We start from the raw sequence: 23,447 nt of genomic DNA on the forward strand, positions 1-23,447 counted from the left end.
ATTACAGTAGCATGGTACTACTCTAAGTAGACTACCATCAAATTTTCATGTCATTTAGATAAGTACAATAGCTTACACAAAAATGACAAGCTATGGCACAAATATGAGCATGAAAATACTTTGCACTATGAAAAGTGTCAAACAACAGGTTTAGTATTTTTCCTATGATCTTCATGGCATACAATCACTGTACAAAAATTATCACATGCCTGTTTTATGCAACTTTGGCTCTTTAGCAAAAATAACAAAAGTCAGCCATTAAAGGCACTTGAACTACACCTCCTAATTTTTCTACAAGACATGCATGGAATATATTTTTCACATAAAGTAAATCACTCAAGGAAACTAACAAAACTGGAACCATATTTTTCTGAGGTATATTTTATTTACTAGACATTTTCTCAGAAATCAGCACTTATTTACTTTAAATAGAGCTACACAGAAAAGTATCACAAACTTGACATGCAGTATTTTTAACAGATAGATATAGTCACAAGAAGCATAACAAAATTTGTTTCATACATTTTGGAGCAACACAACTTGAGATATACATTTACTAAGCATTTGAATCAATTCTTGAAACTATTTCTAAAAACCCTTTTCCTTAAAACGAAAAACCAGCGAATGCAAACGTTGGGTGCACCCGGGGCTGTGCACCCGGGGTTTTCCCTCGGTCGCTGCAGCTGGGCCCCGCATGCCAGACGGGCCCGCGTGACAGCGACACAAAACAGGGGAGGCGGCTCTGCGCTACGCGGCTCGGCGCTATCTCGCCGGCGACGAGTATTCCGGCGAGGCCGAGGTCACCGGCGTGCCCTACTCAACAATGCACACCGATTGGGGTAGGTGATGGGAGGGTGGTGCCATCGGAGGTAGCTCGCCGACGCCCATGGCGGCACGGTGGAGGAGCCCGGTGGCGCGCCGGCCATCTCCGGTCATGGCGGTGCGAACTGAGGTTGGCGTGAGCATCTAGGGTACGCAGGGAAACTGATGGAAGGGAGAGAAAGGAGTGAGCAGGATCCGGTGGTGCTTGGCCATGGCGAGCACGCACTCCGGCGAGGCGTCAGCCATGGCGGAGCTCGCAGAATCAGCAAAAGGGATCCTCACCTGGGCTCGATTGACGCAGAAGCTGGCGCAGCAGGTGCGGCTAAGAAAAGCGGAGCTCGTGGCTCCCTGGAGGCGGCAACGACGCGGAGGCGAGCGAGCTGAGCAGCGGCGACTCACCCTACGGCAATGGCGGAGGCGTGAGCTCGGCTCTGAGCGAACTGGTGAAGCGAGGGGACGCGGGCGAAACAAATAAGCGATCCCTCGGGCGCGTGGCGTCTTCGTGTCGGCAATGGCCTGACCGATGGGGGCAGCGCCGGCGTACAGCTTCCACTTGGCGCGCTCAGCCAGACGGCGGTCGGCCACGACGGTCTAAACCCGAAACCCTGTAGCGCGATTCAGTCAAGTCCTCAACGTCTGACAGCAAGTTTTCAACGATCAAAAACTCTTAAACGGTGATGATCCAGCTCTAGGTTAAGTTAACAAAGTTGGAGATTGAAGTGAGAGCTACAACATTTCTAATTAGCACTCGAACTGATTTGGTCAGGTTAGGGAGATACAAGGCTCCAAACAATGGTAAAAGAACTGAAATGCAACATCCAAACTTAGAAAATTCTAAGTGTTGAGTCAGCACCACAAATCCGACTTGTGGGCCCAAATTGAACATGTTGTGCTCATTTTTATGAGTTGGTCACAAAACAACTTTTGTTCCTTATAAAATTTGCTACAACTTCGTTTTAGGTTGCTCAGACATGCAAACATTCTAAGTGGTACTTTTTGAACAGTCAAACCAAAAAGTCCTAGGGTCAAAACAAATCAAACCATTATTTGAAAACTTAATTAGGCAAAATGGTCAACATGAACATTGTTCATAATGACTTTCTAAGCATAGCTAAGATGTTTAACAATATATTTAGCCATCCCATATATTGGTCACACAAGAATCAAGCATAGAATGCACCGAAACGATGAAAAACAATTGAAATGTTACATTTGTTTCATGGTCATGTTTCACATGTTTCATGATCTTGTTGTATCGTACTAACTAGCTAGGTTCCACTAAAGTAAGTTGCACATGTTGCACTTGAGTGTTGCACACTAATCATTTCATAAACAAAAACAACACTCATGAAATATACAATATGTTGCAATGTTTCGATAACATGTTTCATATAAAATAAGCTCATGAATGGATGAATGATGTTCATGTTCATGGAATGCAAGTGCAATCATGCAAGCCTAACACCAGGGGTGTTACAACGGACTTGTCAGTATGTTACAAGCAACGTGCCCCGTGTGCTGTATCCAATCGGCCCTGTTTGCTTGAACTTACCTGTTGAACCATTTCAGCAAAATAATATTATTTTTTTTACAATAAATCAGCATCAGTCGTTTTTTCAGCCAACCGAACTGGGCCATGAGATATGGACACGAACAGATGCCAGAGGTCGTTTTCGGACTATTGATGCATACTCTCTCCGTCCTTAACTATCTGTCGTTTTCGCTTTCAGAAAAACAACTTTAACAAAATACATATTAAAAATATTAATATTTATGATACATAATTGATATTATTGGAAAGATCTTTGAATCTAGTTTTTAATAAATTTATGTGGAGATACAAATGTTGCACATATTTTCTATAAATCGAGTTAAATTTACGACACGAAAATCAAAAGCGACGAATAATTTGAGACAGTGGGAGTATATAACAACTCAACCGCTTAATCCACTGGAATTCCAGTATTCCACTGCTCTCAGAGAAATCATATCTTTGTGCGTGTGCTGTGACGAGCAGACGCCGTTGCTTTCACTGATGCTAGCTACTGACCTACCGTGCAAATAACAGAAAATTTGTTGCGCCGCTCAGCCGCTCCAGATTGATCGTGTGATAGGCCTTTCGTCTCTGTGTCGGCGTGCGCGCGCAGAAGCGTCTGTACGCCTACGCCAATACAGTAAAGAAACGCAAGACGACCCTATGCAGGGCACGCAACGATACGGTCGAAGCAACTGATTAGGCTTAGCCTTTAGCTCATTCAGCCGGGTCGGCGCGTCCGTTCGTTTTATTTACTTACTCCGGTTGAACCGGTTGGGTGAGAGGTGAGAGAGAGGCACTAGCCAGCGAAGCATAAGGGCAGTTACAATGCTTTTCTATATATATTAATTTCTATAGACATATATGGCTCCGTTCGCTGGTCTGAAACTTGGCTGAAACTGGCTAAAAAACACTGTTCCGGCTGAATTATTGTGAGAGAAAAATACTGTTCCGACTAAAAAAAAAAGCTGAACAAACTGAATATGGGGTAAGCCGAACAGGGCCTATATATAGAAATTATGGTCTTGGTTAGTTTCTACGAAATAATTTTTTTATCCCATCACATATATTTTCACTCTCTTCTCTACCAATCCCATTCCTTCATATCTTGGTTTTTGTGTAGACATGGTTTCTAACTTAGACCCAGTTTCTATAATTTTTGCTCTCTTCATTAACTACCTTGTCATATTAGCAAATCGCTTATGTGACAGTACAATTAATGTCCATAGAAACTACGATGATTTATGTAGGCACTCTCAATGAGCTATTGATGATAATTTCTATCTCTATTGATCATGTTCGTTGGTCTAAAACTTGGCTAAAACTAGCTGAAAATACTGTTCCGGCTGAATTATTGTGAGAGAAAAATATTGTTTTAGCTGAAAAAAGAAATTAAATAAGAATATGGGATAAGTTGAACGAGGCCATTAAGAACGTTGCCAGCTAAGTAAAAATCTGACGTGACCGCCTAATTAATGAAGAAAGAGAATAAAATTTGATGAAATCGTTTCTTCGGAGGGAAACGGCATCGACGCTCGCAACGAGGCATGAAGAAACCGTCGTTTTCGCGTTGGGAGGAAACGAGTAGTTTCTACGTGGTTTGGCCCAGGTCTCGCCGCCGCGCCGGTCGTGCTCGAGGTCCGCTCGTTCGCGCCGCACGCGCTCGCACGCCGGCCGCCGCTGCGTGCGCTCCCTCGCTCCGCCAGCTGCACGCGCTTGCCCGCCGCCGCGAACGCTCGCCTGCGCCGTTCGTATGCTGGCCGCCGCGCGTGCGCGTGCTTGCCCGCCCGTCGCCGCACGCGCTCTTTCTTTCTCGGTGTGCGGTTGGGAGAGCACGAGAGGACAGAGAGAGTTCCGGAGGGAGCAGCGGATAAAGGAGAGAGATCGAAAAAAGATTAATATTTATTTACACCTTTTATTGTGTAAGATAGTTTCTATATATAATTTTTATTAACATGGTTCTTTTAGAAATAGCATATGGTTTTAACCGTTGGGACGACTGCCCTAAGCGAGAAAGCAACGGGCCCGTGCGTCCCACGCACGGACTGCCATGGCATTTGCGATGGCCCTTGGGTTTGGCTGCTCACATGCCGGTTGCTGTGCGTGCCTGGGAGTACTAAGGCCTTGTTTAGATTGAGAAAAATTTCAACCCGATGAATAGTAGCACTTTCGTCTTATTTGGTAAATATTGTCTAATCGTGGACCAACTAAGTTCAAAAGATTCATCTCGTGATTTCCAACTAAACTGTGCAATTAGTTTTTTTTTTTACCTACATTTAATGCTCCATGCAAGTGGCTAAAAATTGATGTGATGGAGAGAGAGTGAAAAAACTTGGAATTTTAGGGTAATCTAAACAAGGCCTAAGGTGTGGGGGCACGGGCGCACGGCAGTCGGCAGCAGTGGCTCCGATCCACACGACGGCCAGCGAAGGTTGGGTGGAGTGGAAAGCGGCATGCGTGGCGTGCGCTGTGCGTTCCTTGTCCTTCCAGAAAAGGGGCGGGCGGCTACTACGCATGAATGCACGATGATTGTCTGTACTGTACTTTTCTGTAATAATAATGCGTGTCGTGGGTCAGCTGAGTGCGTAGCTGATTAAGGAAGGCAAACCATTACGTAACAATAACAAGATATCTCCGATCAAACTTGTGTGCCGTTTACTTCTTTTTTCTTTATTATAAGTTATTACTATTAAATGGCCATGGGTTGATACGGAAGAATATATAACATTTTATTGATGCCATTCCGTTACCAATGCCATTGCCCTTCAGCGCACGAGCTAGTAAGTTACAATGGTAATTAATGTGCATTTCATGTAGAATCAAATCAAATTGCAGTGTACAAAACTACGTGCAGTAAATGGAGATTACTTTTATACAATGCAAGTTTCCATTGCGAATGCAGTTATGAAAGTAATTGTTGGATGTACGACTGACGTTGTGGATATGTAAAGAATAATTAGCAGTCACAATCAGACATATATGTATTCAATATCTTAGTTATTATGCAAGGGCCCTTATACATGATGTTCCTAGTTAGGGATGTAGATTAAGCCGGCCCAATACTTAATTCAACAACAATAGTGTAAAGACACTATAGGGTCAAGGTCAACCACTACATTTTGGTGTCAAATTTGTTTTGACACCATGGGCCACTAACCAAGCCATGTTGTTATTTTGAGAGAAATACTTGGAAGAACACTTGAACATGGTAATCTTGGAGCTTGTTTTCAGTTGAGATGCTATCCCTCTAAATAAACTTCCTGTGGAGTTCAAGATCTTCAAAATCAGAGTTCATAGAGAAAAGTTATGTCATACTTTAATATTACATGAAAATATAGTTGTACAATGTATAAGAAATAATGCATGGCTACCATATAATGAGTTTCTAGGAATAACCTGACCGGTCAACACTTTATAAAATTAGGGTAATCGTAGCAAACTTTTGTTACCATTATAAGTCTAAAAAATTTGAACACACACTCTATGTTTTTGGAGCTTTCCCGTGTGAATCCACCGGGTTTTATCCCTTTTCCCGTGGGTGGGGTAACTGGGTAAGTGTGAGAGGAGCATGATGTGATGGCGGCGAGGGAGACGTCATGGAAGAGGCAAGACATATGATGGATAGAGAATGCCACCGTGTAGTAGTAACCTTTTTCACTTGAATATTCCATGTAGCAATTTATGGACATTCTGGCCTAATATAACTTCGAATACAATTTTTATTCCTATACTTGCCAAAAAATCTGGCATAAAAACATAAACATCGATCGACAGTTTTAAAGAACCGCAATCAGCCATAGTTACAATACAGAGCGATAACTCCAGCAGTTTAGCTATTCTTGTTGTGGAGGCTATTTTAGAATTTGTATAGCAAAAAGTAGGTTCCAACAGATGTGCTATTTAATTTTGTAAAATAGGAAGATGACTATCCCTTGATTTTTGGTGGCCATATATAGCCAACCACAAGCATTGGCTATATGACTTTGTAAAATAGCAAGGTTGTTGCAGATATCTTTTTTTTAGAAGTTTTTTATTTTACAAAATGGCTAAACAATGAAATTTAACAACTAATTTTAGCCAAACTGTGGAAGGTGCTCCTAACAATGTATATCTGGTCTTTTGATCCGTACCAATTAGCAGCGCTATAACAGCTCGTTTGCCACGAATGGTCGCCCGTAGTGACTGATGATGGCCTACCGGCTACCGTCACGATTGAAATTTATCCGGAAGACAAGTACCCTCCGACAAGTGAAATGAAACAGTGATATAAGCGCAGAGGCCAGGTTGTCAGTTATTTGCTGCCGCTGCAACTAGGAGCACACTGTACACGCATCACGACCTTGGATCAGAAAGTTTGGGTCCTTTGCAGTGTTTTCGAGTAGCTCAAAATAAAGCCGTACCAAACAACTCTGTGAAACGGTTTCACGGTCGAAGATCAAGAACATGAGAATGTGCAATTACAGGTGCCGGTCAAACTTTCTCAACTTTGATCAACTTTGTAGTAAATAGTATTAGCATTTATTTCTCTAAATAATTTTATTATAAAAATATATTCTATAACTAATCTAATGATATATATTTTATATTATAAATATTAATACTTTTTCATATACATATAACTTTCAAAATTCAAACTGTTTCGATAAGCGAGAATTGCATTCAGTAGAGACGAAGCCAGCCCAACACGACTTCTTCGGCTTCAGTGGTTTTTACGAGCCCGTCGATGAGCTTGTCCGTCCGCGGGAGGCGACTCCTTCGCCCCATCGAGTCCGACGACGGACCAGGGAGAAAAGCAACCATGGTCCGCGAAACGGTAAACGCCCTGTTCGCTGGGCTTATAGTATTTTTCTGTCAACTAATAGTATTTTTCTCTCACCATAAATCAGTCAACAGTACTTTTAACCATGCAGGGCAAAAGAAGATATAGGGAGACCGGATTCCTGTACAAGCAAGTACAAATCGGGTTTTGGATGGAAAAGGAGCAACAGCTCTAGTGACTAGAAGCTCACCAGATGCTCCAGTTCGCCTCTGACGCGAGTTGCCTAGGCACGGCATGACACGACGAAGAAACAGAGGGCGAAGGAAGCAGAGCGGCGTGAGCGGCGGAAGACCCCCGAGCACAGCTGCACATGCGTGGTGTGATGGACGTGCGCAAAAGCAACAATTAGAGAGAGCCGTCTCGCCAGCTCTTCGCCATAGCAGTCAAGAACTACTCATAATAATGTAGTATTAGCTTGATGCCGTCTGGCACAGGGCACTGACCCAGATTTAAGCTCGTTGAGCAATGAGCAGGGAGCTCCTACATTAGCAGTTGTCTATTCCTCACAAGTCACAATCACATATGGGTCAAAATCTTGGATTCACCTCAGATTCACACCAACTCATATCAGAACCCCAATCAGGTTTTCAAGCGAGAAGAGATGGCAAAATGCAACTCGCATGATATCTCCATGCTCCTGCTCATCTCAGCACTGTACTTGCCTTACATTTTTTAACTTCCACATAAGGCAAGATTGGTTGACGACACTACGACAACTCCTATAGATTTCAGCTCATCCATTAAGACCAAGACCAAGCAAAAAAAAAAAAAAAAAAAAAAAAAAAGAAGAAGAAGCAAGGGAGCAATACACAACGATCGGTATCAGCAGGAAAAACTCTACATTTAGTAGAGCAAGAATGCAATTGCTGAAAGGAACACATAAAAAATCGGTTCCCTTTTTGTTTTCTTTCCACATTTTATACTCCTCTCCTTGCTCAATCCAATATTAAACACCAGCGCAACTGGTTAGAGCATCCTCACCAGTCACCACCACTGGTTTCAAATAATGAAGCACTTGAGGTTTAAGGAAATCGCCACAAGAAATCTATTAGCCATGATAGTACAATAACTCAATGCATAAATTCGAGCATCTTCGCTTGGGCAGCTGTCTGTAAAGAAAAATTGCCGAAAAAGTTTCCCTCTTATTGGAACTATAGGTCAGTGGAGAATGAAAAACTTTGCCAGGCCATGGCTGTGCTGTGCATATGGCACACACTTTTCCTCTTGATTGATAAACTACATGTGTATCTGATTCGGTGGCCACCTTTTTTTCTGGTGGTCGGGAGTAGTGCCATCAATGTTTGCTTCAGATCAGACTGTGGCTGCTCTTTCACAAGCTTTGTAGTAAAGCGTCTTCTGCACATAGAAGAGCATGTATGCCTGAGAAGTCCTGACAGTATGCTCCTCAACTCTGGTTACCCAGGCATCATCACATTTGTACCAATGATTGTTTAACCTCAGATATGTCACATAATGGCCAGCTTCTAGCTTACCACTATGTGTGATCACTGCAAATATTTCGAATTCTGATGACAATTCTGAAACTGCATCTGCATCACTAGCTTCTGCAGGAAATATGCGGTTACCATATCTACTTCTGAGAATAGATGATGACAAGTAAGGTGCCATGTCAAGGGAAAAGGGAAACTGCAAACAGTGATCAACTTTCCTTGACACCTTTTTGACTGATGAATGCTCAAATCTCTTTATGTGAAAGCAGGAAACTAATGGAAGCCTGCGAATGGACATTTGCTTCAGGGACTCTTGCCTCTCGTTGCAGTGTTCACAGAAGAACTTTTGCTCAGCATCAAGTCTCTCTGACCTTGTAAACCGCTCCAAACACCTCATTAGTGTTGATACCTTGGAATTCACGCCAGCCAAGCCCCGTTCCCCATTGCGCACATGCGGCTTTGTGTTTGCAACACCAAAAGAACTGTTATCTCCAGTATCCATGTCCAAGGAAATGTCCATACAGGGCTCAAAAGTTGTGGATGTGAACCCACAGCTTGTGCATGTGACATCTGACCTCAGGATACCAGAAAACACTCTGTGGGCGATGCAACAGTCCCCATGGCCTATTATGAGAACAAATGACAGTGTTAGGATTTGACATTATCTGTGATTATTTTTACTCAAGACAAACCATGTTCCAACAAATCAAATGAAAAAGTTAACTCTACTTTATCCCCCCCAAAAAATGGGCTGATTTGATCACCTAATAATACTGGAAAACTATCCTTTCCTACTTGCCAATTTTGGTGAAAAAGCCAGGTTATCCTTCAAAGAGATGTGGAACCAACAGTAAAAAAAAGTAACTAGTACTCACAAGTTTAGAGATTTGCTATTCTAACACATGGATCTAGCTGTGCTCGTCTCACACAGAAGTTTGAAAGTGTGCTCTTGTTACTCCTATTATTAGATCCACCACTATATAAGATAAATGATCTGACCTTGATTTTGACAAACTAACTTGCAATATAGAAACAAAACATCATATGTAGCCACTTGATACAGATTTCAGTTGGCAACATATGCAAAGGTCTTTTATCCTGAAAGTAGCAAAAGAGAAGCGTACCTTGGGCATGTGACTTTTGTTGATCATCCTTTATATTTTCATGGATATGGTCAAGGATGGAAATAAAGAATTCATGAGCATCCTGTTGCTCGTAGCTTGCGAGGTTTGATGCATGCTGCCACCAACTAAGAAATCACAATGATACTCAATAATCAGAAGAAATTTAAATACTTCTATTCAGGAGGTAGAATAAATAGATGTCATAATGTTTCCTATGCTCAGTCTCATATAAAAGACTAAAGCATGGAATTCATATGATCCAGATATCCTGAAACATGGGAACTGTAATAAAACCCATGCAACATAGATCAAGCGCCCCAGAATACCTAAAAACTGACCTGGCCAACTGTTACCTGCATTGAATTTGCAGATTTTCATGCATTTTATCACTTAAAATATTTTTAGACAGTTTAATGACTGCTAAGCCTGCCAGATGACTTAAGCAGTTAGGCCCAGTAAGGTTAACTTGAGAGCTTAAGGTTATATATTTGATATAGGATAGGATGCCATGTCACCAACCAATTGTCATGTATTGAGACGTGTAACTGTTCCCCCTTTTCTACTAGCATTACAATAACATATAATGCTAAAAATGCCATGCCATGTCATCAATCAATTGCCATGAATTGAGATATAACATATATTAATGCTAAAAATGCCTCCCTCTTTAGTTGCACATTCTCTCCTCATTCCATTTTGTATTAAGTAGCTCCATTTGCAATCCTGCACGATCATTGTCTAGTTGAAATACAAGGCATATAATCCAAATAACACTGTAATTTATCTTCGCAAGCCAGAAATACAACCCAACATCTCAGGCAAGATTCCCTTCCCCACGTTACAACTCATCAAGAACCCATTTTAGCTACCAAAATATTAACTTCGCTTTCCCAATACGCAATGGATCCAACAGAAAGGAAGGCAGCATGCTGCTATAAACCCGAAATGGCATCAACCATTGCGATTAGCGCGCGAGATCCAGAGTCCAGACCTATATAGAAACTTGGCGGGGCTGTACGGCATGCGCTCCCCAGAGAAGGCCGCGGAGTAGATCTCGTCGAGGTCACACGCGAGGCAAGCGACCCTGGCGGCGTCGGCGTCCGTGGCGCGGTGCCTGACGGGCGTGCGGCGCGGGCAGAGGAACCGGTTGTGGCGATCGCCGAGGAAGTAGTTCCGGAGCGGGGGCGCGTGGAGGAGCGCCTGGAGCACGGAGTTCATGAAGCAGGTGTTGCCGAGGTTGTTGAGCCCCCGCAGCCCCGCCGGCGCGGCGGCGGAGGCGGATGTGGTGGGGTCCGCGGAGCTCATGAGCGCGAACTCGGCCGGATCTGGCGCCCACGCGCGGTAATCCACGCGCCGGCGCTTGCGGAGCGCCGCGGACGGGGACGGGGAGGCGGAGGTTGAGGGGAGGAGCGAGGAGGACTGGGCGAGGAAGACGGCGTGGTCGAAGTCGGGATCGTAGACCTGGTCCCCGCAGGCGGCGCAGAAGAGCTCGGCGCGGTCAACGTCGACGGCGATCTGGTGGCCGGGCCCCGCAGAGGCGGAGGCGTGCGAGGCGGCGTGGGAGGGGCAGAAGACGGCGGCGCAGGAGAGGCAGGCGTAGAGGCGGGAGGTCGGGGACGGGGCCGCGGCGGCGCAGGGCGAGCAGCGCGGCAGCTCGCGCGGGTCCCGCCGGATCTCGGGGCGGCCGAGCGGGCGCACGCGCAGGCAGCGGCGGAGGAAGCGCAGCGGGCGCGAGGACAGGCGGTGCGCGGCGAGGTGCGGGCAGGGCGGTGGTGCCGACGGGGTGGACATCGGGGATGGGAAAGGGGGCGGGTTGGTGGGGACAGCGGCGGCTGCCGCGGGGTGCGGGCCGGAGCGTGACAGCAGGTGATGCGGTGCGGGGACGTGGTGGAGGAGGGAGGTGGGGGGGCGAGGCGGTGGACGGGATGATGGTGGCGGTCGTGGAGAGGACGGTTTATGGGCCATGGAGTCTCACTCTGTGGGTTGGAACTCTGAAGATGCGGTTCAGGAACAGTGGTGCACTGCAGGATCACGATCTGAACGGGCGATCAGGCTCTCCTCAGCTTTGCAAACTTGCAAACCATAGCAAAAATTTAACTCGCATTCCACAATGAAGTTGACACTTGGGAGTTGGGGCAGCTAAAAATGTACTCGCTCCGTCCTAAAATAGATATTATTCTCATCTTCCAAAAAGTCAAACACTTCTATATATTACATAATTATTATTATTAGATAGATCGTTGAATATATTTTTACTTTAAGATATAAATGTTACACATATTTTCTACCAACCGAGTCAGATTTAAGAAAGTTTGACATATACGCATCCCAAAATGGCTCTTATTTTGGGACAAGAGGGAGTAAAGATTACGTGGACCATCTACGCATTTTGTCACAAACATTTGAACTTCCTATAATCGCACTCGAAATCTTCCAGGAATTCAGTCTAAAGGAACACCTTTATGAAGATGATTAACTCTACTGCATTACAGATGAATCATAGTTGCGTCATTCTCATTCAGTTCTTACAAACAACTTATTTACCCTTAACAAAAAGAACTTATTTACAGTAAGCAGCGTACTCATCGCATCAACTGCTACAAAACTTACAGTAACTGAACGAGTGCATTGCTCCTCCTATTTACTCCTGTCTAACTGTCTTCATCAGGGCCTGAAATTTGTACAGATTTCTGCTGCTGCTATATCTACTCTGGCGGATTAACATACGCCAGAATACCATAAACGGTTTGCACAATTGTGCAGACGAGGACGATGACTGTCGCAACTGCACCTGCAGCCAAGCATGGGTTGCTGAAGTGATTCAGCCACAGCCATGCCATCCACCTGTTGATGCGGCTCTGATAGTGATCTTCCATAGTCTGGCACAGAGATTTCAAATAATAGTTACCACTGAAATCGAAGACCACATCTCTACTGAGCAAAGTGAGGAGATCAGACAATTTATCGTCAGTATCAAGGTGGTGCACAATGATTTTTCTTTGAGCAAGCAGTGCAACATCTTCTGGCATACTTATAAGCTGAGACAAGAAAACAATATAAGCAGTGAAGTTATCCCCAAACTGAGGACAGGTTTGTTCAAATGCAATGAGGTTCCTGAAAATACTTCCTGCATGTTCATCAATAACAAGGCATGGGATCTCCATTTCACCATTGGAAAATCCAATGTCCAGCAGAGAATGAGGGTCGAATTTATCATATTCCCGTCTCTTAAATCTGATTCCAGCTTCTAGATATTGTGCAGCTCGTTTCCAGCGATTAAGTTGATTTCCATATTGAAGCAGATCCATTTCGTCCTGAGATGAATCGTGATTACTATTTTCTAGATTAGAGCTGATTCTGAAATACTTCCGTCCAAAACTGAGAAATCTGCTAATGTAGGGCCCGTTCGGATGGTGCAAAAACCAGCCGGAACTTCACTGTTCACGGCTGAAAGTTACTGTTTGTGGCTGATTTCCTCGCACAAATTCCTCTCTATTCATCCAGATTTCTCCAAATTCCTCCAAGCGAACGGGGCTGTAGTGGGTCCCAACTTAGAATTGTGGTATTCCTCCGGCCTCCTACTCGGTTGGAAGTAAATATGACACAAGTGAAGCAAATGGTGAAAATGTTTTGGTCGGTCCGAATCCATAATTGCTTTTGGATACCAGGGCAAAGCAGATTCAACATACCGAGCAAGTTCATCTGTCAAACATGGCGGTGAAGCACAGTTACCTGTGACAAGCTCAAATATTTTTTCCACGATGAAAAAGGGAATCTGATTTTCTAGCACTAATAGGTCGTGATTGACATATCTAATAAACCAACTCCCAGTTTGATAATGAGATTGTGAATCACCAGAGTTCTCTTCTCTATCGGCCCATTCTTCACAGGACACATCATTTGCTGTTGTGGTATCCTCAGTCTTCACATGTTCCGGATGTTCCCCTTCAGTAGCTACTGTTTCCTGAGGATTCGTAGATTCTTGACATTCTAGTCTATTATCCACAAGTCTTGCTACAGCTCCAAGAGAACACAAAATGAAGCACCCATCAAGCAAGAGCATCTGCAGAAAGGTCTCACAATCCATCTTGATGTCTTCGGGATAACAATTTCTTGCCTGTTTCGCGAGTGCCCCTACTGTAGTTAGGTAATCAAGCAAATTCCTCTGGCAGTTTAGCCTGATGATTACATCCAGATAACCCCATTTTACTTTTTGCATATCTTGCAAACTTGCAGATCCATAATGATATGGACCAACAGATACAATGCAAGGCTCATATGAGAATCTATCAGAATCGCGTATATGTTGCTGGATCTTGTAGATTACGCATGCTTCTGTTCCATGATCAATGTCAGCTGACCAATAATAATCGAGTTCTTGAGTCATGGAGCTGACCAGTTCACTAATGTTCACTTTCTTAACTTCTGTTTCCTGAACTCGAGACATTCTTACCTGTTGAGGCAAATATAAGGGATCCAAATTTGCCCTAAGTCAAACTGTGTTCAATCTTCAATTTGACCAAAATTATAGAAAAGAAGAATAATAGTTATGACATCAAATTAGCATCAGTGGATACCTTATGAAATATATTTATAATTTACATATTTGATGTAATTGATATTAATACTTTTCTTTATAAATTTGGTCAAACTTTTTATAGTTTGACTTAGAACTAACTTGGGTCCCTTATATTTTAGAACAGATGGAGTACTTTTGTTTGCTCATAACGGAAGGGCAAGGACAGTTGTGATTGTGATCCTGACTGTGATATGATATACTTAATTGCTTATTCAAGATAATGCAAAAAAAATAGTATACTTAATTGCTTATTAATTTCTTTTCTACATGATTCCCTCATTTTCTATGTTGATTGATTGTTGTTTCCTTGTATATTCCTTTCATCTTTTATTTCCTTTATTGACACCTAATTGAAGAATTTCTGACATAAGCATGAAATCAGAAATGAAATACTATGGATTATGATCCTAACCAAGATTATTCATATACTATATAGGAATATAATTTTAGAAAAAATATTGATATATTTCTTAATTATGAAGAAAACTATTTCAATAGACACGATGCATGCCACATGTGAGTGATTGAGTAGATGAGTGGCCGAGTGATTTATGTGGAGTGATCTTTCTCATTTTCTTCATATTGACATAGAAGCTTACCTCTCATGAGAATTCGAACACGGTTGTTGCCTGATGACTGAAACTTGATGATGAAGTGGATTATATATAAAAGAATAAATTGAATGGATTTATTTGAGCTTTGTGTTCTCTATTTCTCTTGGAATTAGGTGTTTATAATTTTGTTTGTTTAGACAAACAGATTCTTCTGTAGTGATTTACATGGTCATCATGGACGACCCAACTTTGAGTCTTATACTCTTATACATTTCTTAAATTATTTATTTTTTTAAAAAAATCTGGGTGTAGCATTTCAGTAAGACCGCCATATTGTCATCTAACAGCGTGTGCCGCATGTACAGACAACTGTATAACATAAAGTTGAGTTTAAGAGTGAGAAAGACAAGGAGAAATAGGGAGAGTAGCGAAGAGAGAAAGAGGTGATGAGATATTGAGTGAGAGGGAGAGATATATAGAGGGAAAGAGAGAGAGAGAGAGAAATTGATGCATATAAACTATATATCATACCATGTAAATGTATTAGATACAAGTTACAACATTTCTCAATATTAGTTTATTTAATTTACTTTCTTGTTGACTGCATACAAACTCTCTAAAATGAATAGATATTTTAAATTTTCCCAAAAAAAGAATAGATATTTTCAAAAAAAAAAACCCTATCATGTCGACGTCTCATTAATAAAAATAATTTTAAAACCATATCTTACTTTATGTATTCAACAATGTTAAAATTCTTCTTATACTATAATATAATAGGGCGTTGCCTGCCACAACCATAAACACGTGCGTGGCCACTAGTATCTACTAGGATGTACCTAAGGTGCATGATAGAACTGACAACGTTAAGCATTGAAGTAGCCCAAATATCTGTTCACTCATAAAGTTATAACTTTTTCGTTTTTATAAAAGAAGAGCCATCGGTGTTTCAGAGATGTTACGATGCCATATTGTAATTCACTAATACTAATAGCAATCACTCGTAATTGTAAAAATCCATGACAGATATGGTACAATGTCACAGTATATTGCAATTCAAGTTGCATAGATGGTCGGATTGGGTATTTTCTTTTCTCATTCAAATGAATGAATTTGTCAATTATCGCATATTAAATCCAAAAACTTCATTAGTCATATTCTTAATAACAGGTATATAATTGATCTTACAATCATTTTAATATAACACCAAATAACTTGTGTATTCAAAAAATTTCAAAATCATGAACATTCTGGTCTTCGAAGTGGAATAGATGTCTTTAATCTCACCAGGAATCTACAATTCTACATGGACATAGTGAATTGTATATTTAGCTCATAGTCGTAGACATTACAAAGACAATCAGACAGAGATTTTTTTTTTCAATGTACCGTTACATGTTTACATGCATACGAGGAATACATTCTATTTAAAAACATGAAAATGTACTATTCTCACCGAGCCATTCGACATCATAACAATTATGAATATCAGAGGGGGATAGAGAAAAACTCTGACGAGAAGATGGTGTTGAGGTGTTCACTCCAAAGATGATAAAATGATAACCATTAACGAGGTTGCCTGTAAGCTAGAACAGTGAATATTGTCTGGACAATTGTACACACTAGGACGACTATTGCAGCGAACACACCTAATGCTAACCAAGGATTGCTGAAGTGATTACGCCAGAGCCAAGCCATCCATCTATTCAGCCTGCTCTGGTAATACTCCTCCAATGTATGGCACAAAATTTTCAAGTAATGGTAGCTATCAGTTCCAAAGTCGAAGAATATATTTGTGCCAAGTCTGGTGAACATAGCTGACACTTCATCATCGCTATCCAGCATATGAACAATTATACCTCTCCGGGCAAGTAGTACTACATCTTCAGAAGTGCTTACAAACTGAGACATAAAAGCGATATAAGCTGTGATGTCATTTCCAAATCGGGGATCAGTTTGCTCTAATGCAATCAAATTCTTAAACAGAGATTCTGTATTTTCATCAATAACAAAACGTGGGACTTCTAGAACTCCTGCTGAATGTTATGTCCAAGAGTGAATGCCTGTCATTGAAACTGTACTCCCTTGTCTTCAGTTGAACTCCTGTTTCATGGTATTGTACAGCCTGACGGCAATAATTTGGTAACTGCTTGTCTTGGAAGCAATTTATTGAATGTGTAAGCAACTGCTGCTGCTCATTTTCCTCTTTTTTGGGACCAAGATTGAAGTACCTCTGTCCTAAATGAACAAGATGGTTAAAGAAGCTAATCTTCAACTGGGGTTGATTGATTTCAACAAACTTATGAGTGGGCTTCAGGTACATATGACATAAGTGAAGCAAATGATGAAAATCTTTTGGTCTGTTAGATTCTCCGGTGCCTTTTGGAAACTGCCGTAAAATATCTTCTACACAATCAACAATTTTTTTCTCTAAGTGGCGCCCTGACCCTGCATTTGCTCAAGGCTATATTGTATACTGTCTCAATAATGAAGAAGGGAATTTGATTTTCCAGCAAGAATAAATCATGCCAAACAAAATTAGCATACCATTCTCCAGAACTACTGCAATCATAACCATAAGCTCTATTACTTTGAGGTTCAGGTTCATTGTCACGTAAATTGGTTAATTCAATTTCATGCACTGACGTGTCAGTTGCATGGATTTGCACAGAGTTGCTCTCAACTGCTTGACCAGAATTGTGGCATTCTTCTCCATTTGTATCGGCCTCTTCTAATGGAATTGGTGCACCAACAGTACCGTCAACTTTTACTAAGATGAAACATGAATCAAGCAATAGCATCTGTACAAACTTCCTTTTGTTCATTGATATATCCTGGGAATAATAAAACCTTGCTTGTTTCTCTATTTTATATATTGCTCTTATATAATCCTGCAAGCTTAATTCACAATTCAATTTCAGAATGAAGTCTAAACACTTCCACTTTTCTCTCTCCATTGCTATCACGTTCTGAGCTCCATGGCGATAAGGACCAATTGACAGAATTATTGGCTCATAAGAATTCTGATCGACCTGAAGTAAATGTTGGGGCACTTTGTGGATCGAGCGTAAATTGTTTCCATCATTAGACTCAAATGCAGACCAGTAGAGATTTATTTCCCTGTTCATATAACTGATCATCTTATTCGTGTCTATTGAATCAGCTTGATTGCTTTTAATTGTAGCCATTTCTACCAATCCAATCTTCCAAAATAAAAATCAACCACAGTTTTCTACATCAAGATAGGCAAGATTGTGTAAATATTTACAGAAAGGAATATAAGGATATTTCTGCACTGACTTTAGAGGTTTGTAAAACACCAATTTGTAGTTCCCATGTAACATTTAAAGCTAGATAGCTATACTAATACAAATATATCCAAGAAAAAGCATAACAGAAGATGAAGTTCAAAGTTCAAACAAAAACCATGTTGCCAGGATCAAACTTTCCTCTTGAAAAATGAAGTAAAAAGAAGAAGCCTAGTAGCCACTGATGGCAATATACATTTAGAAACAAAATAAACTTCTGCTGATTTTTTGTCTTTTTTCTTTTTTTGGCATGAATCCATGATATTACTTGCCTGTGGCTTGTAGTGCTTTCATCTTGCTAAAATTCAAAAGGCCATTCATTTTGTTTCAAGAAGGGAAGAAATCTATGCTCATATCAAATACTCTATTCATTTTAGAATCATGCAAAAGGATGTTTGCAGTATTGCAGAGTTCCTAATTTGGTCATTCGTTGCTTCTTTTTTTGTGGGATGACCAATCCTGAATTCCTGATTACTTTTTTTTTTTAAAATAACAGGTACGAGAAAAGGCCAAAGATGGCCACAGCAACAGCACTGTAACAGGGGGAAAAACAAGCCTACTGTATGCCCTCCCATCTATGTACCAATATATGATTCATGAGGACACAGATTTTCCTAATCCTTGAAAATCCATATGCAGTTCTCCTAAATTTGTTCCTGTTCCAACTCCTATGGGTACTACATTTTCAATTCTCCTAAATTTGTTCCTGTTCCAACTCCTATGGGTACTACATTTTCAAGCTGCTGTAAGATGGCAGTTACAAAAAAAGACAAACAAGGCATGATTCCTCTTCCGCAGAAGCCCTGTTGTTTGAATTACATTTTACTCTCTCTGATCTGATTTGAAACGAAAGAGGGTCAGGGGTATTAGATCCCCGTACCACAGACACTGAATGACATGCGATCTTTCTAATGATCACACTGAACTATGGAAAACTGTCGAAAAGTTCGAAGATTTTAAAACAAAGGGTCGTGAACTTGCCAGGACTACTGCGATTCTGGCAACGGTGAATCGCTGCAGGGTTGAGTCGGAGACGGTGCAAATCAGCCTGACTAGAGACCACCTGTTCCTTCGTTTCCTCTTGCGGCGGAATTGCAGATCCGCGGTGCGATTTTCAGGTGGTTCAGGGATAAGAAGGACGGAGTCTTCGTCGCCGGAGCGGAGTATTGCTCAAGGTTTGGAGACACACCCATCCCTCTCCACTTAATATCCTATTAATCTTCTATACATAAAAAGTACCCCCTCCGTCCAACCTTCTGTATAAAAAATATTCCCTCCCATTCCAAATTATAAAACATGATGACTTTTCTAGATAGATAGATACTTTATTCTAAATTATAAGACGTTTTTTATTTTTCTAGATATGTAACAAAAATTATGTATTTAAATATATACTATGTCTAGATACGTAGTAAAAATAATATACCTAGAAAAAAACAAAATATCTTATAATTTGAAAAGATAGAATAGTTTTTATTATGCATTTATATGTACATTATGTCTAAATACATAGTTAAAACAATAAATCTTGAAAGAACGGAGTGAGAGCAGATCTCCTATTTCATCTTCTATACTTATAATTTTTATGAAATCTCTTAAAACAAGCATTAGTTCTCTTAAATAAAGGAGACAACCCCTCCTCTGTATCTCTAAAGGAATATAGGAGACAAATTTTAGGTAATCTGCTACATTAGTGCTCTCTTGTATTCTAAATTGATTTTAAGACCATACTAAAATAACATATAGGAGATGCATTATAAAATATTTGCTGTAATACGTGCTCGTCCATTGGCAACGACATTTGCCATCGGGGTCCACCAACCTTGATAAATTTTTGAAATTCTAATAGAACATTACTGTGTATACCGTGCTAATTAGTTCCTAATAGCTACACCGTTTTCAGAGAAGACCTTAATGGTTTTCTATCCTAGATTCGCTCTTGGTAGATGTTGCATAGCGTTGTTGCACATACTGACAGATCCTCTGAATATGTGTGGTACCTAAAATTGAGAGACGGTGTCATTCAGATCTCAGTTTTTTTTTTTGTCTCTAAACTTGTCATGGGCTCAAGAAGTACTAGCAGTGGCGTAGCCACAGGGTATGCCGGCTGCAAACTCGGTTAGCAGTAGTATATATACTATTATATTGTATACACGCTGTATTTGTTAAAAAGAAAACGTGGACACCATCACGTGACGACGGGAGGCCCAAATGATGCACTGACGTGGCCCATGTGACAAGGGAACTCCGTATACGACCCTTCAAATTTCCTAATCTAATATCGATCAGACGTGGAGCCAGACGTGGAGCCACGGAGAAACACGTGCGTCGCCGCCTGATAGGTGAGTCTGTGACGCCCCGGCTGGCCGCGGCCCCTGGTGCCCTGCCGCCCTCCGCCATGCTCTGAATGCTGGATCAGAGGATCGCCGTCTAATTCCCACGCCCTGTCTACAGAATATACGGTTGCGCCAGTCAGGACTTATCGTCTTCATTCGCTATTTTGGTTAGATAAATTTTAATCTTTGCTATTCGTCTTTTTTATAAAATTATTTTCTACATTCATAGCTATTTGGTAACATTCATGGCGAGTTGAACCTTCTAATCCTCCACCTGATCAGGTTGAACTAGTGGTGGAAGACCAGTGGTTGATCTGACTGATGAAGAAGATATAGTAAGACATTCATATTCCTTGGAAAACGTCGAATAAAACAGTCTAAAAATAGCATTGTAAGCCTCTGGTACTCTTTTATGCCTATATTTAAACTATTGGTATGACTTTTGAACTATTTATATTGTATTTAGTAGATGGTTTCAACTTAATCCTTGAATTTAAGCCTTATCATGTTACTTAGTGCATGTATACCAAATCACGTTGTAAAATTTACAATTGTTACTGAATTGTTAAAATGAATTTACCGAATTGTATATGAATTTTTTTCATGGCATACCTAAAGTTAAAATCCTAGATTCGCCAATGAGTACCAGTGCAAACAGGTTTCGAGCCGCTACATATGCCAACGTGGCATTGCTTACTCAGTGATACATGGGTTTGACATGCTAGATCCAGCACCTAAACTTGCATGACGGTGCAATTTAGGTACTAAACTTCCAGAATCACATATCTAGATCCCCAAATTTACTAGATGGACTAATAAACAATATAACTAAACTTACAGGGTGATGTTCTATAGATCCCTAACTTCCAAAATTGTAGATATATGTCGTCAAACTTGTTAATTGAGCCACGTTAGGTCCAAATTACCATTGTTCGCTAATAGTTGTCTGCGTGGCTGCTAACCGTGCACCTTACATGTGAGATTCACATGTCGGCCGCTTTCTCATCTCCTTCCCTACTCCCTCTCGTACTGCCATCTTCACTCTCTCTCTTGCACTGCTGCAGTCCGAGAACCAACATCAACAACAACCAAAGTGTCTCCGAGTAGTAGAAGCAGCACCGTCGCCAGGACCAAGTGACAGCATGCTCCCTCGTATCCTCCACACGCCTACCTAGCTTGGCCACGGGCAAGGGCCGATGGTGGCCAGCCATGGGCAAGACGGGCTCCACATTCTTGGTTCTATCGGCGTCCGGATCCACGCTCCATTAGGGTCTTGTCGTACAGTATTGTCCGGACGCCACCGGAGCAAAGGCAGAGAGCGCTGTTCGAGCAGGGACTGGAGGGAGAAGACGGACATGAGAGAGAACAGGGAAAAAATGGTGTAACGGACATTCCATAATACAGGAAATCAGGAATCCGTACCGTGTCCTAGAAAAACAGATCGGGAGAAGAGTATATCAGAGTATTGCACAATGTACAATCAGTTACTGCTGTATTTATATACTCAGTTTTGTACAGACAGATATACTCTGATTGAGCCATTTAACATAAAAGGAGAATGGATAATCTTCACGAAGGCCAGCAGCAAATGCAAAGTTATTCGTGGAAATACAACACCCAACCACATGCAATACTCCAATTAAAGAGAGAGGTGATCTTTCGGGGAAAAAAAAAATTAAAGAGAGAGGTCAGCTAAATCGAATGATCTAGAAACCGCCTTGTACCATGAACTGTGGGCCTCATCCAGTTTCGGGCGGAAGACGGTCGTGTTCTCCTAGTGCAAACCTGCAAACACCTGCTCCTTTGTCCACACAGCGGCTAACACAGCTGCATACTGTACGCAGCTTCAAGGGCTGTCGTCTCTATGTCAGCTGGCCTGAAAACAGGGCTACCCAACAAATCAGCCTGCAGGTGGGTGCATACAACACCTTGTTAGTGCTCAGATGAAAACTTGAAGATACTTATTGCATTTGTTAGAAAGATCAGCTCGGAAAAGAAATAGAGAGAGCCCATTCGGCTCACCCACGCGAGCAAGGAGATCCTTGCCGAGTCAAGTCAGATTGCTCATTGCTGGACAGAGTCAGTTTTTCTGTCGCTACTAAACGGTAGCCTTGCCAAGCAAGGCAAAACAGGAACCAGCAAGGGTACCAAACACGCTCTAGATTGCTGCACTTAATGGCAAATATAGATGGTTCGGCCATCTATAATGGCAAACGCACATTAAAATAAAAGAGAAAAAAAGGACCTCATGTCTAGTTTTCTCTATCTGCAAGCTGCTTTCAGAAAGACCATGCAAGTGATAACCCAAAGTTTCTTTCAGAAATGAGGAAGTACAGATCTGACGTTGAACAAGTGTTAGATGCAGTTCCTTCCACAGATACTAGTGCAGAATTTTGCACTGGCAGATTCTACAGCATAGTGCTCTGTGACTACAGTTCTGAATGTTAGGCACACCTTGGAGAATCAGGTGGTCATTTTTTCACGATTTGAATACTCAATCTAAATTTTAAATGGAGATAGTAACACTGTGAGTCAATATCCTGCATTTGTCCATTTTGAGCAAGCCAAAGGTCCAACAATAAAAACACCATTTAAAAAAACATAACACTGAAATTTTCGGGTGATATTAAATTTTCTGTGTGGATTTCTTTAGTTCGTAATGTTACTTGCTCTGATTCAGAATTTCAGACATCCATACTAAGCAAAACATGTATGTATAAATACTTGTGTGATAATAGAAGCTCATGTAAAATCAACTACTACTTTCTTTATTTTTCTTTTGTAAAACATGTTGGAAGGAGAAAATTTTCTTTACCTGAATCTGCATTAGAAGGTTATTAACAGTAGTGCCACCATCAACACGCAACAAAGAACTCCCCTTCTGCGCTCTTTACTTCTCCCGCCTCTCCAGCATCCTTGT

At 41.4% G+C, this 23,447-nt stretch overlaps 2 protein-coding genes across 2 annotated transcripts; both read right to left on the reverse strand.

The window, feature by feature from the left end:
* Positions 1–8,196: 8,196 nt before the first annotated feature.
* Positions 8,197–11,640, reverse strand: LOC136493853 (ubiquitin C-terminal hydrolase 22-like). The gene is made up of 3 exons (XM_066489984.1): positions 10,742–11,640; positions 9,751–9,875; positions 8,197–9,250 (listed from the first exon to the last, which is right to left on the reverse strand). Exons 1-3 carry the CDS (start codon positions 11,539–11,541, stop codon positions 8,487–8,489), a joined length of 1,689 nt encoding a protein of 562 aa, XP_066346081.1. The 5' UTR covers positions 11,542–11,640; the 3' UTR covers positions 8,197–8,486.
* Positions 11,641–12,455: 815 nt separating this feature from the next.
* Positions 12,456–13,058, reverse strand: LOC136492432 (UPF0481 protein At3g47200-like). Its single transcript, XM_066488448.1, has one exon. The coding sequence runs from the start codon at positions 13,056–13,058 to the stop codon at positions 12,456–12,458; it is 603 nt and encodes a 200-aa protein (XP_066344545.1).
* Positions 13,059–23,447: the final 10,389 nt, after the last annotated feature.

This window comes from Miscanthus floridulus, chromosome 11 (genome assembly GCF_019320115.1).
Source record: "Miscanthus floridulus cultivar M001 chromosome 11, ASM1932011v1, whole genome shotgun sequence".
In the NCBI taxonomy this organism is placed as follows: Eukaryota; Viridiplantae; Streptophyta; class Magnoliopsida; order Poales; family Poaceae; genus Miscanthus; species Miscanthus floridulus.

What these genes read in the sequence shown, in the direction of transcription:
- LOC136493853 (XM_066489984.1), bottom strand. Translation starts at nt 11,541, where the DNA reads ATGTCCACCCCGTCGGCACCACCGCCCTGCCCGCACCTCGCCGCGCAC. An exon ending in CCCGCCAAGTTTCTATATAG is followed by an intron (nt 9,876 to 10,741) that starts GTCTGGACTCTG and finishes GTGATTTCTTAG; the next exon opens with TTGGTGGCAGCATGCATCAA. An exon ending in ACAAAAGTCACATGCCCAAG is followed by an intron (nt 9,251 to 9,750) that starts GTACGCTTCTCT and finishes TTCTCATAATAG; the next exon opens with GCCATGGGGACTGTTGCATC.
- LOC136492432 (XM_066488448.1), bottom strand. Translation starts at nt 13,058, where the DNA reads ATGGATCTGCTTCAATATGGAAATCAACTTAATCGCTGGAAACGAGCT.